At 36.1% G+C, this 15065-nt stretch overlaps 1 protein-coding gene across 11 annotated transcripts in view; it reads left to right on the forward strand.

Annotated features, from left to right (window-relative positions):
* Window positions 1–232: 232 nt before the first annotated feature.
* Window positions 233–15065, forward strand: part of LOC138693045 (uncharacterized) — a 46942-nt gene continuing 32109 nt past the window's right edge. For 2 of the 11 annotated variants that reach the window (XR_011330215.1, XM_069816584.1), the window contains exons 1-3: window positions 9649–11572; window positions 11651–12292; window positions 12558–12698. Coding sequence is in view for 10 of the 11 variants with exons in the window: in XM_069816584.1 (XP_069672685.1) it covers window positions 11324–11572; window positions 11651–12292; window positions 12558–12698 (1032 nt within the window). In the remaining variant the exon portion in view is untranslated. Of the gene's footprint in view, window positions 406–9647; window positions 11573–11650; window positions 12293–12557; window positions 12699–15065 lie in introns of those variants that run through there. The other 9 variants (XM_069816589.1, XM_069816591.1, XM_069816592.1 and 6 more) reach the window with 9 other exon arrangements.

Genomic DNA, 15065 nt, shown 5'->3' on the forward strand with positions numbered 1-15065 from the left:
TTTCAAGAATTGAAAATAATCGTCTAAATAAAACACTGTGGAGGGAATTCAGATAAAATAATCAAAATAGGCGTATTTTATTATTGTGTAGTGTACGCTCCTCCAATTAGAAGTAAGATAAGTGGGGCAAATTGTGCGATCCAGTCAAGCCTCAGGGTTGGCGACGCTGTTCCGAAGTAACTTCCTTTCGGCACAGTGACAGAGCAGCACCTGTTCCGAGTAGTGATCCCAATATTTCAATGGTTCCGAGTAGTACGTATAGCAACCATGGGCTACTCCAACTCTCTTTCACGGCCCTTTTGATCCTCGCTCTGGGCCGTATCTAGGGCGATAAAGTTTACGTTCATAGCCAAGACGCCAAGTAGAGGTTTCGATTGGTGAAGTGTTATACTTATTATTGAAAAGGTAGGTATCAATTTTGTACATTTAAGATAATGTTAAACATGTAAGTGTATGTATGCATTATAAGAAAACATAGGACAATTGGAATCCTAGCGGGCTCTCATTCCTTATTTTGGATGTACGTTCAATTGTGGGTTTGAAGGTCGATTTTACGAACATGTTACTAGTGCACATCATTTAACTAACTTAAGTTAGGTTATCTTCAGTTCGTTTGCATTTCACCAAACTAATACGCATTTAAAATAAATTTAGTTAATTTAATTCCCAATTAAGTCATCACAGTCTTCTCAGTCATACTTTAATCGTAATTATGAAGGCTATGTGCCTTGTCAATGTAGACATTGGCCTTTATAGTGGATTCATTTATTTTCTTGTATTACATCAATAAAATGTGGTCAGAAATAGAGGTTAAGAAGAGAGCGAGGACGTAATCTCACAATATATAAAAATCGTCGTAAACAATATGAAAGCATGTGCAACGAAATATCATGTAACCAGAGAAATTGAATGTCGATGGATTTGCACTATATCCAGTGCCTTCAAATATAATAATATTGCATAATAAATTTGGGAATATCGTCCATACAGAGACAATGGCAAATTGGGATTTTGGTATTTTCTACTGATTTAACAGCTGTTAATATAGATAAACGTATTTAGTTTACGTGGATAAAATGGTTTTCGCAAGTTATATTGTAATGTTAGCCAGGATTATGTTATGGTTACTGAGGCCGTGTCTCAAAGCGGTCAGTGTAGAGTATCCAACGCCCACTGAACGAATATTTCACTTTTATCATCGCCAATATTGCGCTATAAAACAATTTTCGGCTATTTAATGTAAACTACTGCCTACAAATATATGGATAGTTTCAGAGAAAATACACAAATATAATCTTCTAACACGATTTTTTTGTTTTTAAATAATTAAGTAATTTGCTGGGAGACATCGTTAGATATAGGCCACTCTTACATTAAACTGGAGTGATTTAAGCTTATTAATCAGATATGATTATACTTACTGTTTTTTATATGCTCACCTGTATGTAATTTCTATTTTATGCATATTTCATTGTTATTGCCCATCCAAAGATCGTTAAGAATGATGAATATTACTTAATATCTCCTATCTTTCTTCAAATATTGTTTATATGCCATGTTAATCTTCATTTGTTTACATACGTTAACAATAATGCACATTGGGAGTAGCATATAAGAAATGATTTCCCTACACATTCCACGCTATATTCACGTTGTTTTGAAATTATTAATCGAAGATGGTTTGCTTATTGTTTATTACACGCACATTTGTATGTAATTTCTATTCCATACTTTTTTTTTATATCCCACAATCATTAAGAATGGTGAATATTATTCATGCTTGTTTCCTGTATTTTTAAACTAATGTTATGTGACATGTTAGTTTTTATTTGTCGTTATTTAAGTTACGTAAAAATGATGCGCCAAATAATACTAATAATTTCGTACTCACGCCACATCCCTATATTAACATTTATTTTTCAGTGATTTATTAAAGAATGTACCGGTATTTAAAAGACTAATAATTAGAAACATGTTACATAAATCATCCTTGTGCCAAAAGAGAATGCTCCTTGGACCAAATTATATTAAAGAATGTACCGGTATTTAAAAGACTAATTTAGAAACATGTTACATAAATCATCCTTGTGCCAAAAGAGAATGCTCCCTGGACCAAATTATATTAAAGAATGTACTGGTATTTAAAAGTCTAATTTGGAAACATGTTACATAATTCATCCTTGTGCCAGAAAGAGAATTCTCCCTGGACCAAATTATATTAAAGAATGTACCGGTATTTAAAAGACTAATTTAGAAATATGTTACATAAATCAGCCTTGTGCCAAAATACAATGCTCCCTGGACCAAATTGTCGTATTTTTCAGTGGTCGTCAGTACTCGCTGAAATGGGTAACGGGTAAGAAGTGTTTCGTAATATGCACCGTAGTGCAGAAGGGTGAGGGAGAAAGCATACCCGCCAGCAGCCACGGATGCACGTTAGTACATCTCTTATTCGTGGATAAGAGTCGCTAGCACGAAGGTGTGCTGTGCTGATAACCACTGATATATTGGATGCAATATCAATTTAAAAAGCATATTAAAGGAATTATCCTTGCAGTAAAATGTAGCCTATGTTACCCGGACAAAAATGATCGTGTTTGAATGAAATTATTTAAAAACAGTTGCATGTTAGGTTAGGTTAGGGTAGATTAGGTGTGTAGCATTATATGAAAGGTATTATATGAGGTTATGTTATGTATAGTAGCCTATTATATGAGGTTATGTTTGGTTAGATTACGTGTGTAGTATTCTCAAAGATTAGGTTAGGTTAGATTAGGTGTGTAGCATTATATGAAAGGTATTATTTGAGGTTATGTTATGTATAGTATTATATGAGGTTATGTTAGGTTAGATTATGTGTGTAGTATTCTCAAAGATTAGGTTAGGTTAAGTTAGGGTAGATTAGGTGTGTAGCATTATATGAAAGGTTAGGTTATGTTAGATTAGGTGTATAGTATTATATGAGGTTATGTTAGGTTGGTTAGGTTAGGTTGCAAATTTGTTGCAAGTGTAAAATCGCCGGTAATTTTATTTACCAGAGTTGGCAACCCTAAACATACATCGCAAAATCTCATTATGTCCAAAAGTTGACATTCATTTTTTGCTTTGGAACCACAGATTTTTTTTTTTTTTTTTTTTTTTTTGCGAATTGTTTACTGAGTAGAATTGTGTTAATTTAACGTATTAACCGTGATATATTTATTAATTTGTGCTTTGTGAAGTTATTCCATTTCTTTGTTTAATATGATGAGTTTAAAAAATGCAAAGAAAATCAGTTATTATAATATTATTATCTTGTACATAGCAAGATCGATTATTCAATTGATAGGATATTTTATGAGGTTGTCATGACTGAGATATCTATTGTCAATTGCTTTTATTTGTCAGAAGGCCTTGACTGACAGGTATATAAGGACTGGCGCTCTTAGAAGTGGAGGTCGGGGTTTGGGATGGCCCACAAGCAACAAGTTATACTAAATATGTTTAGTGTAAAATTGGCCTATGTGTCTATAGTGGGCGGAACATAAGTAACATTCACCTAATGTTTAAAACATTGTACAGAAGGTAGTAACAATGTCAGTGTTTAAAGTTAACGTGTTATTCTACATTATATTTACATTATGTCACTTCTAAAGCATCTTCAGATTTCATAACCCCAAATCCTGATGAGGTGTCCATGTTTAGTGAACAAGTCAACAATCAAGCAAGCATTTTCGTTTACTTGCTACTACGCACTTGATTGCTATGCATTATGTAGCTTTGGATCATAACTTCTGACGTCACATCCGACTATTTACTCAACAATCTAGTTCACTTCAGCTGAAAATGTAGACAGAGCGTTTAGAATAGAAAGTGTGGTCACTCGACAATGGTCTAATGGGACTTTAACACCCCCTAGTGTCACCACGGCAACTGAGCGAAACATTGGCGTGGCGATCGTTTTTAGATTCCAGTTTTCCTCTTAATACTGTCGACTACAATACAGCAGACTACCAGATAATCATACCGTAGTTGACACACCTGGCATGGAATAATGATACGTCGCAAGGAATACTGAAAACATAAGTCTGGTTGCGGATATGAGCGGGGTTCAGCAGAGATGGTGCTGTGAATTTTCGTAATCAGCATGTGTAGACTGATGAAAATCCCCATGCAGTTGAAGAAACAAGGCATCAGCATCGATTTTCAATCAACTTATGGGCAGGCATTCTTGGTGATAGATTAATAGGGCCATACGTGCTACCATAGAGATTAACTGGGGACTTTCTTATTAACGTATTGAAACGAATTTCAAAGAGTGCGTGATTCCTTACGCCGAGGGACAGAGGAATGTATTGCCATGAATGGACGTCACAGTAAGCGTCTCCTATGACCAAGTGTTCAGATCTCAGAAAGTATGTGTTGTAGGACCCAAGTTTATTAGACATTATTTTCTTGTTTTGATGCATACTAGCACCTCCTAAAATATTGGATACGTTTTTTACACCCTGTATATTTGTATGTGCGAATAGTAGAGTCCACACCTGTGGAGTAACGGCTAGCACGTCTGGCCGCGAAACCAGGTGGCCCGGATTCGATTTCCGGTCGGGGCAAGTTACCTGGTTGAGGTTTTTCCGGGGTTTTCCCTCAACTCAATATGAGCAAATGCTGGGTAACTTTCGGTGCTGGACCACTAGCATTATCACCTTCATTTCATTCATACGCTAAATAATCTAAGATGCTGATAAAGCGTCGTAAAATAAACTACTAAAAAAAAAGATCGATAGTAGAATAGTGGGATAAGTTGTTGTTTAGCGAGTGGTGTTTGGATTTATTGCAGGAAAATGACGTTAAGTTTTCGGTATGTGAGGGTGTCTTGTTAACGTTATTATTTACAATTGTCTGTTTTGCGATGATTTTCGTGTCTACGGTAGTGGATTTTGTTATTGTGTGTTATGTGGTGGAGAGGAATGTCTTTCTTCTTAAGACGTAATGCGTGACGAAGTATATCACATATCGTTGGAGTTTTACGATTAGGTTCATCTCTTGTATAAGTTTCAGGATAGTAGAAATGAAGTTTCGGGGTGCAGAGAAAGGCGAAGAAGAATGAGCGTGTATAACATGTCTTTTATTGCGCCATTTCGCCGCTGACCCTGTATAGATGCACACCCCCGCCGAATTTTCGCCCGAATTTTAAAACATATATATTTATTTCCCGCAAATGCGTATTTCTTTCTGAACCCAATTTGAAGTATACAGTATTCTGACACAAATTATTTGTGAAATAATTAATAATTTCTCTATAATACGAACTTCAAATATAGGTATGCCAGTATGCATAAAATAATTTTGAGAACATAAATTAAGCAAATCTATGTTAATGTAGCTCACATAAAGTAATCTCAGCTAACGTAGGCTAACGGCCCCCTCAAACCCCCGTTCTAATTTTACCTACCTCGTAACCTGCAAAATAGCGCCCAATAACATCATCGCAGTACAAAAGCAGAACAACTGAACAATTCAAATATATATTAACACAAATTCGGAGACATAAAACTGTCCCACAGAAATTAATACATATAACCCATTTTTCATACTTGTTTACTCGATATATACGGAGGTAGTTAAGTTACATAATTAATGTGTTATGTAGCACTTAGATATCATTTAGAAATGCTAAATTACTTTCTGCACTATTCAAAATATACAATGATAATATTTTACTTGTCTAAACCGCAATTACATATATTTTTTCGTCCTGTGTGTTAAAATAATCCTCTCTTTCGAAAATTGTCCTCTCCCACCTTGGTGAAAAATCATTTTCACATAAGGAATGCATTATTCTCCTCGCCATGATGAAAATAATGTCGTTAATGCAATTAAAATTACCAACTGTTGACCAATTAACTTAAATGTAGTTTAATGGGATTTTAAGTTGGTGAAATACATTGTCCCTTAAGCATAAAATGAAATAAAAAAACTTTAAGTAACAATTAAAGTTAAGTAAGTTTGGTCTTCCAAATAGTCATGAACTAGTACGTAATATTTAAGTATCATACTTACTGTACACAGCTGTAAATGCTTCCTCCACATTTAAGCAACATGTGATGATAACTGAACTACAGTAGAATTATTATAATAGCTTGTATTTTGAAAACACAATTTTCCCCTGGAGCTAAATACAATTCATACGGATAAATATCAGCATCCCTGATGACCGAAAAAGTAGGCCGACAGTTTGATTCTTACTATAATCTGTTGGTTAGCCTGAACCTCATATTTATAATTCGCAAATTGATGTATGATATTTTGTATTTAAGAGTCCACGTTCACTACTTTCCCCATGAAAGTTATTATTGTAGCAGATATAGGTTTTACCAGATGTATAATAATTTCTTTGTCATTCATTACGTCTATTTATCTAGTTATATTACGTAATAGCAGAATGTAAGGTCGCATTCCTTACCACTGAACGTTGAATCCATTGCTCACGCTATATGTTTACCTGTAACATAAGCTATATATGGTCCTTAATTATTCCATGAAAAGTCGGATATTGTTATAATATGGACACGACATTAATGATTTTAATATTCAGCACAGAATAGTTTATTATGATCAGATAGAATTGCCAAATTTCAGAAATGAAAGAACAAGATATAATGGCCGGTTGTGGGCTGTTAGACGCCTGTATGCTATATATAATTGGCCGCCCAAAACAATGCACATCGCACAGCTTAACTCAACCCATGGAAGCCTATTAGTATGTTTTTTTTTTTTTTGTAACAGAACCATATAACTGACAAAGAAAAATCCATATACAATTTTACATACAGTATTTATTTGAAGTTTATAAATACAGAAAATGTAAGCAAATGTATCGAACAGAAGCAACTGTTATTCAGTAGGAGAACAGCGCTTTTCTTGCTTCCTTATTTGCCAGTTCATCAATAACATCTGATAAGTTTCATTTTTCAAACAACTCAGTTTCTATAGCTGATAATCTTAAATCATCAAACCTTTGTTGAGTCGTTGTTCTTAAATATATTATAATGAGTTTGAGTTTTGAAAAACTCCTATCATCTGATGCTACAGGTAACGTGAGAAAAGTTTCAAAAGGCACAAATAGATTAGGAAATGATGATGTCAAGTTATTTTGCGTAATGTAGGTCAAGTCTTTTAATAGACCAGTTTCTGAAACGCCATCATTGCCATTACTCAAAGTTCTGAATGTTATCAGCTCATTGAAGAGCTTAGGACTATCAACAACTTTAAGATTAGCAGTTTCTTTATTAATTTGAAGGGAAACATCTAAATCAGAGCAACATTTTTTAATTTCATCCTATTATTTCTCTCAATTCACAAAGAAATTTAAATACTTATACTATTACAATCATTCAGATTTTCAAATCTTTCTTTAATGCAATGTAATGCAGTGTCAACAATTATTAGATAAAATTGTATTCTAAACATTTCTTTTAGATCTTTTATTTCTTTGTCAGAACTTTCATAATCTAAGTAGCGTACTTTAGTCCTGCTCCTTACAACTGGAAATTCGGATACTACATTAACATTTTTGGCTAAAACTTTCGCAGGACTAATATATGTATTAAATGCTTTATTACATCTGACTTCATTTTTTAAATTTAAGAAGTGTCCTCAGAGCTTTAAGGAATTAATTTATGTTGGATTCAGGCCACTGCAACATCTTGCTTACGACATCAAATTTTGACAGAATATTGTTCCACATAACAATTGAGCAAATGAACTTGAGAGATGCAACCAGATCTAACAAACACTGAGCTATGTGCTTTGTTTTCATGTCTCTGGAATTATGAACTATTAAGTCGTTTAATGTTTTCAAGGCTTCATTTGATTGCATTCTGAGAGGTCGCATTGCTTTTATTCTATTCTCTCATCTTGTATCACGTACAGACTTTAGTGTTAACCTGGTCATATTATTTTTCAGTATATCCCAACTATAAGTGGAAGCAGTGAAAAATGTGTACAATTCTTAGATAATGTTAGAAAAATAAACTGTTTCTCTAATGTTACTTTATTCTTAATTTTGTTTTGCAGATCGTTGTGCTTACCACGCATATTTACACCATTATCATACCCTTGTCCACGCATATTTTGAATATTTTATTCATAATCTTGCAAGTGTTCACTTAATAGATAAATACATAAAACCTTCCCTTGATATGTCTGATAATAGATAAAATCCAAGAAATTATCGTACTGCTACATCAGAGGTGCCAGTATTTACTATTCTTACAAGTAATATTTGTTCAGCGTGACTAGAATCTGGCGTTCAGTTAAATAGATAACACATGGCGGTGACGTCACAGGTTGAAGGGTAGTAGGTGGTTGGAGATGGACGTGGTGAGATTGTAGGTTACGTGACGAGTTGTAGGCACGTGGATGTGGTCTGGGGCGTGGCTTTCGCTGTGATTGGTTAATGGGGGTGTGCCTTAGCTGTGGGTTGTGTGTTATGATTGATTATTGAATTTAGGGAGTTGGGGTTATTAATTGTTTTCGTTAAAATTTAATGATGCATTGCGTGTGATCGCGGCCATTTTGAATTTATTGATTGGTAATAGGGTTAATTTTGTTATTAGATGTTTGTTCGTGTGCACTGTGATATAATAATTTTTAGTAATGGTTCCCGTCAATTTGAATTTATTGCGGGAGTAATTTCGTAGCATGTTGCATGTCGAGACTTGTGTCTCCGTGTGTGTCGCGTGACCTCCCACCCGCATACCGTAGAAGAGGGTAAAGTCGATCAAAATTTTGCCGTTTTTCAAAGATATTGAGGTTATGCAATGGGGCGAAGTTCCTCAGAGAATAGCATTTTGTCGTCATATTCTTCACTTATGAAGACACATTACAAGAATAGAATTACAATCTATAAAAAAACTGTTTTTTTTATTTGACTTGTGATCGGAGTTACCTGCTTAAATAGGGTAAAGTCAATCACCATTGAATTTTTAGTTTAAGATCGATTTTAAAATATTGCGGAGTAAAGTCGATCACTGTTTATGTTTTTAAAAAACAAATTAAGTGTATTACATATATTTTATTTGTTATAAGGGATCTAAAAACAATAATGATCTTCAATATGTGCCTATAGGATTATATAGTGTATCTTTTGTTACTGTGATCTTACTATTCAATACAATTAGGCCTATAGGTCTCCACTGTACAATCGTGACTATGATTGCCAACTTATAAAACATAAAAACACATTTTAATACTTCACATACCAACAAACAAAGATTTAAGAATTCAACATTTACATTGAAATACCACCCTTCAATTATAATCTAAAATGGAATTCAACATTGCTTAGGTTTATATCAGATGTTATTTGAAATCTTCCCCTCCTCATGTCACTTTAGAAACTACGTTGTTCCCATAGTCAGGTACAGAGGGGTGTACAAAATATGTTCCTTTGGCAGTGCTTCTCTTACGCAAGAAATTCACCATAATTTCGTCTTCCTCTTTCCCCACTATCCCATCAATATAAGCTATACTATGACACTTTTCTGTTTATAAGTGTTAGTTGGAGGTATTTCGGTGAACAATTTATTCTTCCTGCTGGTCCTATCTGTTTCGACTAGGTCGATGGCATGATCGACTTAACCTTACAAAGGTATAAGTTTCAATACTAACATGTACGAACTGCAAAACTATTATTTCAGGATACAATCTCAACGAAAAGTACTTACGTATACTTCCTGTCTCCTTTCACTGCTGACTATAATTTAGAGTTTGTAAGACTTTGTTTTCATTTAAGAGAAAAAGTTGAGAAAAACAATTTTCACTTCAACGGTAATTACACTATGTTCCCATTGTTGGCATGCGCAGGCTTTTTGTTGTCCCTCTAGCTTACATTTACAATGTAAGGCAATAAAGTCAGCATAACAAAATTTTAACAAGTAACTGAGAAAATATATAATTTTCAATAAAAATCGCAAATGATCGATTTTACACCCACTGATTGACTTTACCCACTTCTACGGTAGTCATTGGTCTTCGTCTTGCTAGGCAGCAGTGACCTCGAGAGATGATGATGCTGTGTTCGCGTACTGACATGTGTTCGACCTTATCATAATATTTCCTCGTCCGCATCCGATTCGCACATGTGTGTAGCATTCCAATGCATGCGATACTGTGAATATCGACTGCCACAGTCGTTTTTTCTTCGCGTAGGTCCAAGACCTTGAACCCAGATGGTGAATCGATTGATTGGCTCTCCCACGAAGACGATAAATAGATTTTTTTTTTCGCATTAGTATAAAACCTGGTGGTATAAGAGAGTGATCCAGAGTCATGGACAGTACTACTGTGGGAAACGTCGAGGCACCAGCTGCTGAGATACCATTGATAGAAAAGGAGGAACATGGCAATGCACCCTTTGAGGTGACGTATTCATATCCGATGAGTTTGAACAATGAATGGTTCGATGATCCATATGAAATTAGAGGCAAGTGTAACGTCATAAACAATACGGGAAAAATATACATCAAGCTTAAGAGGAAAATACATGATGTCAATCAGATTCATATTGATTATTGTCTAGTGTTGCCATGTAGTAATACAGAAATATTGTTTATAAATTCACTTGCGACGCATGAAGAGACATTTCCGCAATACCCGTTTGGGTAGTGGGGGAACACCTCATTGAATGTACTGATCCCAAAAATGGAGTTTGCATGTGTGGCTCAATTGTGTGTTTCGAGCTGCATCACTTACAAAGAGGTGAGTGCAGTTGGTTATTTCATTAATTATTTCTAATCTAAAAATATATTATATACATAATGGTGATATTTGTGTTTTATTTTTGTGCAGAAATCCGAAAGTGTAGCTGTGAATGGTGACTAAGTAAAAATCCAAAGGAAAGAGATTTTATCGGGGGAGATGTGTCGACACCTGCCTCAACAACAAATCAGTAAGTGTATTTTATCAGGAGAGATGTGTCGACACTTGCCCCAACTACAAACTGGTAAGTATACTTTTTTTTTTAGCAAAACTCGTATGAAGTATGGCTGTATTTGCGGAAAGCGTGGAAAAAGAAATAACTGTGGAGGAGGAGACAAAAAAGCAAAAAAAAAAAAAAATTGATTTTGGCGGGAGAGGTGCTGAAACTTGTCCCAATTTAAAAGCGGTAAGCATATTGTTATTGTTTGTTTTGAAATTGAATGACGTTTACATAGAGCGTTAATGTTCATGACTACATTTGTTTTCAACAGAGAACTAAAAGAAAAGAGGAAACATGAAGTATTGAAGGAGCTGGAGTCAGATGTGGATGAGATCTTTATGCAATTAACTGCTTATAGAAATGGAGTTCAAATGTGACACTTGTGACAAAACATTTTCACATAAATGGAAATTGAGAGCACATGTGAAGGACAAGCACAGTGCAATAGGGTACAAATGTGGTATTTGTGGAAAAGACTATTCGTCCAAACACTGTTTAGCACGGCATAAAAAAGAATCTCACAACGCACGAAGATTTTTATGCAAATTATGCGGAAAAATTGTCAGAGTGGAAAGATATATCATGCAGCACGTAAAAGATCATAATGTGGTGAGTATGTAAATACTGTATAAGCAGGTCTGGAGTTTTTAATACTTATGAAAATATTAATGATTGATTTTGTATCAGGTTTCAAATGTCAAAGGAGCATATGAAGAACTTCACGATGGGGACATTGCTGCCCCTGTGGTGGTTGCAAAAGGCAAAGCATATGCTATACTACCATCCAGGATGGTTGTACTATCTACGTCTGCAAAATCCAAGACAGATGCTACATCAACTTCCGGTATGGTTGCTGTACCAACTTCTGGGATGGTGGCATCATCTCCCTCTGCAACATCCAGGACGGATGCTACAGCAACTGTATCAACTTCTGGAGTGGTGGCATCATCTCCCTCTGCAACATCCAGGATGGATGCTACATCAACATCCGTTATGGTTGCTGTACCAATTTCTGGAATGGTGGCATCATCTCCATCTTCAACATCCAGGATGGATGCTACATCAACATCCGGTATGGTTGCTGTACCAACTTCTAGAATGGTGGCATCATCTCCCTCTGCAACATCCGGTATGGTTGCAATACCAACTTCTGGAATGGTGGCATCATCTCCCTCTGCAACATCCAGGACAGATGCTACATCAACATCCGGGATGGTTGCACTATCTATCTCTGCAATATCTGGGCCAGATCCTGTACCAACTTCTGGGATGATGGCATCAACAACCAGGACGGATGTAACATCCAGGACGACTACCTCCACAAGCCAAGTATGTTCTGTAACGTTTTTTTTTTTTGTTGTCGGAGGGAATGTTCAAAAACCGTTTGGTTCCACTTTGGATTTCATGTGAGAGAGAGATTTTGCTCTGTACTTTGTAACATTTTGTTTTGAATTATAATTTCTAAGATATAATTGTACTCAGGTGAGGTGCTGAAAGTTAGTCACATACTTTCACGTACAACCAGATTTTCCAGCAGTTACCAATCAAGTCATCTTTAAAATAGCGAATAAAATTATTTACGATTCTTTTTTAGGAACAGAATTTATCACATCTGAAAGTGTCTGGCGTGAAGACAGAATGCGTGGATCAGAGTTACTATATCAAATCAGAGATAAGGGTTGAAGACACGACAGCAATTCCTATCAGCTTTCCTATGGTGAAATCTGAAGTAGATGTAAGTGGTTCACTGTCGGTATACACATATACCAGTAGTGCATTTTTAATTATATCAGACATATTAAGAGTCTCGAATTTTATTAACTGTTTCCCATTCATTCATTCATTCATTCATTCGTTCGTTCGTTCGTTCGTTCGTTCGTTCGTTCATTCATTAATTCAGCGTTGTGCCCTAGGGCAGGTCTTTCACTGCAAACCCAGCTTTCTTCTATCCTATTTTCTGCCTTCCACTTTGTCTCCTTATATGATTCATATATCTTAATGTCATCTATCATCTGATATCTTCTTCAGCCCCGAACTCTTCTCCCGTTCACCATTCCTTCCAGTGCATTCTTCAGAAGGCAGTTTCTTCGTAATCAGTGACCCAGCCAATTCCTTTTCCTCTTTCTGATCAGTTTCAGCATCATTCTTTCTTCACCCACTCTTTCCAACACTGCTTCATTTCATATTCTGTCTGTCCACTTTACATGTTCCATTCTTCTCCTTATCCACATTTCAAATGCTTCTATTTGCTTCTCTTCACTTCGTCGTAATGTCCATGTTTCTGCCTCACAATAGTCTCTTTTTCGCATCTTAAAAGATACCAGGGAGTCCCAGCATGGAGGTGAGGGGAGTGGTAGTAGTGGTGGTGGTGGTGGTGGTGGTGGTGGTGGTGGTGGTGGTGGTGGTGGTGGTGGTGGTGGTGGTGGTGGTGGTGGTTGTGGTTGTGGTTGTGGTGGTGGTGGTTGTGGTGGTGGTGGTGGTTGTGGTGGTGGTGGCGGTGGTGGTTAAAAAGGGCGCCTCAGCTACTTTGGCTAGTAGTAGTAGTAGTTAAAAACGGTGCCTCAGCTACTTTGGCTATTTGCGCCCTTATCTAAAATTCTTAACAGAACAAAGACATAAATAATATAATAATCAGAGTGCCAAATGAACTAAATAGCGTTGTCACAGTAAAACGAGGTACACAAATGCAGTATACATAAGGTGATTTCTACAGAATCATAAAAGTGAGAAATTCTACGACCAAAGGAAGAAATAAAATAATAAAACTAAGGACACAAGAGATAAATTGTGTATCACATTTCAAAAACTAAAAAATTTTATAAAATATCCGGATGTGTAAAGTCCGAAATGTCCACAATGTAAAATCAAATTTAAGACAACAAATGTAACCTCCGGATGTAAAGGGTCCAGAGGATAAGTAAAACGGGTCAATAAAAAACTATATCACTTTATCCAGTCCTGTATTCGATAAAAAATCTCAGAACTGCATTTGTACAATTAAAATAATTTCCAAGACCGTCACGTAGTGTTGGCCGAAGTCCATATTACCAACGGACACAGTCATATTTTCGGCAATGCAATAAAAAATTTTCCACCACATATCACACTCTGGCTGAGGTTCGCCATAGGAGATGGCCATGTGCCAGATGACAGTGGCCAGTCCTCAACCGGGTGAGTAAAACCTCCTTGTGTTGTGACGCTCTTGTGGACGTATCCCAAACTCGAACATTCTTCTTTATATTTCGTAATTTGTTTCCCTCTTGTGCAGACCATTCTCCTTCCCATTGCCACCATATTTTATATTTCAAGTAGTTTCGAATGTCCTGCCACCTCTCGCGCCAATATACCAGAAAGCCATTCAGTGCAGCATCCGCAGCCTCATTTCCTGGAATTCCTACATGACCAGGGATCCACACTACTCCAATCTCATAAACAGAGCTAAGGAGAGTGTGGAACAGCTCCTGAACTCTTAACACAAGCAGATCATCACAACTAAAAGACTGCAAGAACTGAATAGCACTTAAAGAATCGGAACAGATAAGGAATCTGCCCCGGGGTTGCCTAATTAAAAACAACAAAGCTCTGTAAAAAGCATAGAGTTCAGCAGTAAAAACACTAGTATATTGGCTTAGTCTGTATTTAAATATCTCTCCATTTGTAACGAAGGAACAACCTACTTAATCATTTATCCGGGATCTGTCAGTAAAAATTCATGAATAATTTGGATATCGTGATAAAAGTTCACTAAAACGAAGTCTATAAACAAATGCTGGTGCATAATTCTTAAAACATTGGCTCAGACTTACATCAAACATGGGACGTCGCATAATCCACGGTGCAGTGGTGGTATATCCAATGTGCGAACTGATGGTAAATGGATATGGAGCTCAGAGAGCAGTTCTTGAAACCGCACTCCTGCTGGGCAAAGTCTCCATGGATTCTCACTTTCTCTACCACTATCCCTGTAAACAGCTGAACATATGCTGTGTTATATTGACTCTTACAAAATTTGAACGAAGTTACTTTTCCCTGCTGCACTGTCTCTATCTCAGTTCTATAGTTGAACGTATGCTGTATGTATTATAGTGACTTAGTGCTAGGG

The sequence above is a fragment of the Periplaneta americana genome, chromosome 17 (genome assembly GCF_040183065.1).
Source record: "Periplaneta americana isolate PAMFEO1 chromosome 17, P.americana_PAMFEO1_priV1, whole genome shotgun sequence".
Lineage (NCBI taxonomy): Eukaryota > Metazoa > Arthropoda > Insecta > Blattodea > Blattidae > Periplaneta > Periplaneta americana.